Below are 4,410 nucleotides of genomic sequence, written 5' to 3'. Positions count from 1 at the left end.
CAAAGTATCTAACAGTTGATATTTTCAATAGACAGGTAACAGTTAAATGCTGTAATAAACTTGACTCAAATGCTTGAAAGCCTATGAATTATAAAAGTGTTAATAGAAGTTGTACCCGTTTTTTAAGCCAGGTTGGTGAACGGCTTCCAGGCAACGCTTCACGAGCTTCCCATTCATCTCCACGCCCAGAAAGTTCATATTTTTCCTCTTTCTCGCCATTCCAAAGAGAAACAATCCATTACCTGTAATATATATTTTTCTTCGTTTTTGTAACATGGGGTTTTGAATTTTTAAATACAAACTAATGAATTTGAAAAAAAAAATAACATTTCAAACCGCCAAACCAGTAAAAACAGCAAATTTGGAAACTAACTTCTCATTTGTCCGATGAAACAATGTAACGAAATTCTAGTACAGAAACAGAGATCAGACAGTTACCTAACACCAGCATCACCGACGATTCCAATGGCCATACCAGCAGAAAGACCAGCCAGACCACAAGCAAGACCAGAAGAAAGATGAGCGTATCCGTCAAACAGATAATAAGACTTGGCCTTAGGGTTAATCCCAGTACTAATAATCAGGGCAATAATCAGACCGTAAATACCCAACACTCCAGCCATAACCACCGGCACAATTGACTTCATTACCAACTCTGGCCTCATCACTCCCATTGAAGCCACTCCAACGCCACTCTTTGCCGTCCCATAGGCTGCTCCCATACCTACATATGTATTACAATAATCAACAACAGACCACACCCATCGTCATACAATGGTCATATGGGCCCTATGACTTTGTCAGTCACTTGTGTATCAAGATAACACCTATAGCCTACAGGTGTTCAAAAACTGTTGAAACCACCCAAACCAATTTAAAGCAGCCGGTTCGGTCCGGTTTACGCTTTGGAACTGGCCGCCAAAACTGTCTGGCCGAAATATTAAAAAAATTAATTAATAACATTTCTTTTAATCTATATAGTGTTAACAAAAATATAACATATTATTTCATGTATATGAATCAAACAGTTATAATTAACATAGGTATTTTATAATTTATAATTATAATTATAATACATACATATTGTTAACTTAACTGATTCCGTTTCAATAATTTTCATTTTCACTTTTTTGTTTCGTAAACACTTTAATACTCAAAAGGTAAAAGGTTTGTTCTTTTTCCAAACCTACCATTTTACTAAAAAAACAGTCCAATCCGGCAAACCGCCAAATCCAAACTGTTTTGATCGCCTAGGCCGGGTCCGACCAACCCAACCAAACCAGCCATTTCGGTTTACCATTTAACTAACAAAAAAAAGATGTATTTATCGGTTCAGTCCAGTAATTTCGTCAAAACCAGCTGAACCAGACTGCAAAAACCTAAAATAACACCTCATACTGCCCGTATGGTTCATGAGAAAACCAACTCATACGGCCGTACAAACATTTTAGCCCGGATGTGTCAGCACAACACCTTATACAATCCGTATACGGCTCGTATGATGGCGTGAGTGTATCCTTGTGTTTACATATGAAATTCAAACAGTTTATATAAGGATATATATCTACGCTAACAGATCAGTGCTAAACGACGTCGATTTCAACAGGTCAAATGAAAATTAGAGGATTAGAAGATCGATTTGACTTACAAGAGAAGACCAACGCAGCAGCGGCGCCGAGGAAGCCGAAAAACGGAGCAGTTTCGTCGCCGGAGAACGTCGAAGACATCGTCGGTTGTTGATTTAGCGACAACACTACCGCCCTCTTCTATTCCTGAATTAACGGTGTCACACCCCCAAAAATCCACACGCGGAGTACCACCGCTTGGAGGCGTGACGTGACCAGGATCAAGCCATCAATCATATCAAACATAGCATTTAAGTGTAAAAGTAGAAAATGTATTTCATCGTGACATGACTGACGTTCATAACCAAACATTGTTTAAGTAGCGGAAGCATAATAATGAAAATCCCAAAATAAGTTATAAGTTCAAATATCGTTTACGATCCGTATCCCACAACGACCTGCTCCTCCCTGTGCAAGCTCCATAATGTACCTAAGGTCCTGCAAGGCATGCAGCAGATAATCAACAACTAGTTGAGCGAGTTCACAGTTAACAGTCAGTAATAGTATAGTGTGAGTAGCGTTTTGTTCGTTTGTTAAGTCGTGTATCGTTTAGTTCGTATCGCGGCCTCCCAGGCAGGTTTGCGAAGATATTAGGGGATGTTCCTCCCGAGTATTCTAGACTAGGTTTGTTTGTATCGCGGCCTACCAGGCAGGTGTGCGAAGATTAGCAGATTACAGTTCGCGGCCTTCCAAAGGCAGGTGTGCGAAGTCAGTCATAATATCGCGGCCAACCCTTGGCAGGTGTGCGAAGATCGTTCAATAAGTGTTACTAGTCTAGCAGTAGGTTCTATCATCTATGTATGTACAGTAAATCATCAAATCCCCATTCCCACCCTGGGAACCCCATGCCTTGGCTTGTGTGAACTCACCTTGGGTTGCTCGGCAGATACACAGAAAGTACAGGTAAGCTAGTAAGTGGTCAACCACGTCCTATCATGGTTATTATACAAGTCAGGTTCGTATTCAAGCACGTATGTTCTACACGTATTGTACACAAAAGCAATCATGGCAATTCACATATGTATCAGCAGTCCAATAGAATTCAGATAACAATTTCCAAGTATTCGGCCCAAACAGTTGGGCTGTAACAGTGCTGGTCCAATAACAAGTATTGTCGGTCTCGAGTCGAGACTATCGGTCTCGAGTTATTCTGGTGTTGAGATCTCGAGTCGCAATGAAGGAGGTTTCGAGTCGCAACAGAGCTGGTCTCGGTTTGTCATGGTCCGGTCGAGATCACACGGTCTCGAGTCGCAACGGGACTCGCAAACGTTGGTCTCGAGTTGTGCTGTTTGTGTGCGAGTGTTGTGGTCTCGAGTCGAGACTAGGAGTTCTCGACTCGCAACCCGTGTCCCGATCAGGAATGTAACCAACTTCCTAATTTCCATAATTTGTAGCTCAATCAGTTCCGTAATTTTAGCAAACAGAATATCAGTTTCTCAATTCAGATCAAACAGCAATTAATCGATCATCATGAACATTCATATCATCATCATACAATCGGATCATTAATCATCTAAATCAAGAACATAAAACCGAATCATTTAACTATCATGCAACCTAAAACTTAATTGCGAATTCACAATCATCACAGCCGGTTAACAAGCATATATTCGGACCAATTTAGCATGTTACCAATACCAATTCGATTTAATAATCATATAGCCGATTAACACCCATCCGGTTCTATTTCATCATGTAAGCAATTCATACAAGTAACCCTAATCGGCTAAAACAAAACATGGAACGTTAACATCATTTAACACGAAAACACAAACCAAACACTAACCGATTATGAGAGTGATCCGATACAAGGTATGATCTTCGAGAGGGGAAAATCTTGGCTGCCTTCGGTTCCGAGCCGAGAGAGAGAGAGATAGAGCGTTAGGTGTGTGTGTGTTCTTGATTGCAAAGTTGTGAAACTAAAACCCTAAAGATGTGTGTAAGTGTAAACATATAACCGGCCAAGAGGGAGTGGGCCGAGTCCAAGTGTAGTGAGCCGAAACCCTCAATGGGCCGCCCTTGGGATCTCGAGTCGTGTAGGGCCGAAAGGGTTAATGAGATCAAGTGGGAGTTGTGCGGTTCGAGTTCAAGTAACATACATACAATCATTTAATTCGTAACACACAACAGAAACACATATCACGTAAACATGCATTTATTCAACCAGAGTAGCTCACGTAACGTTACAAGATAGGTCTAAAGTACGAGTTGTCACATTATCCCCAACTTAAAAGAAATTTCGTCCCGACATTTGGTACGCACTCACTGAGGGAGCTAGGTAAGTTGTATCGTTCACTGGTTTTCCTGGGGTGTCACATCCTCCCCCCGTTGATCTGGAATTTCGTCCCGAAATTCCGTAGTAGGAGCTTCAGCCTCAGTAGTGGTTGCATTGGTTTCGAATAACTGGGGGTACTTTTTTGTCATCCTGTATTCGCGTTCCCAGGTGTACTCTGGGCCACGTTTGGAGTTCCGACGAACTCGAACAAGAGGGATTCTCTTGTGCTTGAGGACCTTAACATCCCGGTCCGTGATTTCAACTGGTTCCTCGACGAACTGCAACCGCTCATCGATAGTGAGTTCCTTAAAAGGAATGATAAGGGTCTCATCTGACAGGCACTTCTTCAGATTCGACACGTGAAAGACGTTGTGAACTGCACCGAGTTCAGCTGGTAGGTTCAACTTGTAGGCTACTTTGCCGATTTTCTCAATGATTTCAAACGGTCCGACGTACCGCGGATTTAGGTTGCCCCGTTTACCAAAACGAACCACACCCTTCCAGGGTGAG

General features: G+C 41.9%; 1 protein-coding gene across 1 annotated transcript; it reads right to left on the bottom strand.

Moving 5' to 3' along the window:
• Positions 1–360: 360 nt before the first annotated feature.
• Positions 361–1,744, bottom strand: LOC110905967 (V-type proton ATPase 16 kDa proteolipid subunit). Its single transcript, XM_022151351.2, has 2 exons — positions 1,649–1,744; positions 361–724 (listed from the first exon to the last, which is right to left on the bottom strand). Exons 1-2 carry the CDS (start codon positions 1,725–1,727, stop codon positions 435–437), a joined length of 369 nt encoding a protein of 122 aa, XP_022007043.1. The 5' UTR covers positions 1,728–1,744; the 3' UTR covers positions 361–434.
• Positions 1,745–4,410: the final 2,666 nt, after the last annotated feature.

This window comes from Helianthus annuus, chromosome 14, assembly GCF_002127325.2.
Source record: "Helianthus annuus cultivar XRQ/B chromosome 14, HanXRQr2.0-SUNRISE, whole genome shotgun sequence".
NCBI lineage: Eukaryota > Viridiplantae > Streptophyta > Magnoliopsida > Asterales > Asteraceae > Helianthus > Helianthus annuus.
Note: the sequence above shows the minus strand (reverse complement) of the source record. Positions and strands in the feature narration are given on the sequence as shown.

Coding starts and splice junctions, on each gene's coding strand:
- LOC110905967 (XM_022151351.2), bottom strand. CDS start 1,727: ATGTCTTCGACGTTCTCCGGCGACGAAACTGCTCCGTTTTTCGGCTTC. Junction 725..1,648: donor TGCTGCGTTGGTCTTCTCTT/GTAAGTCAAATC, acceptor ATACATATGTAG/GTATGGGAGCAGCCTATGGG.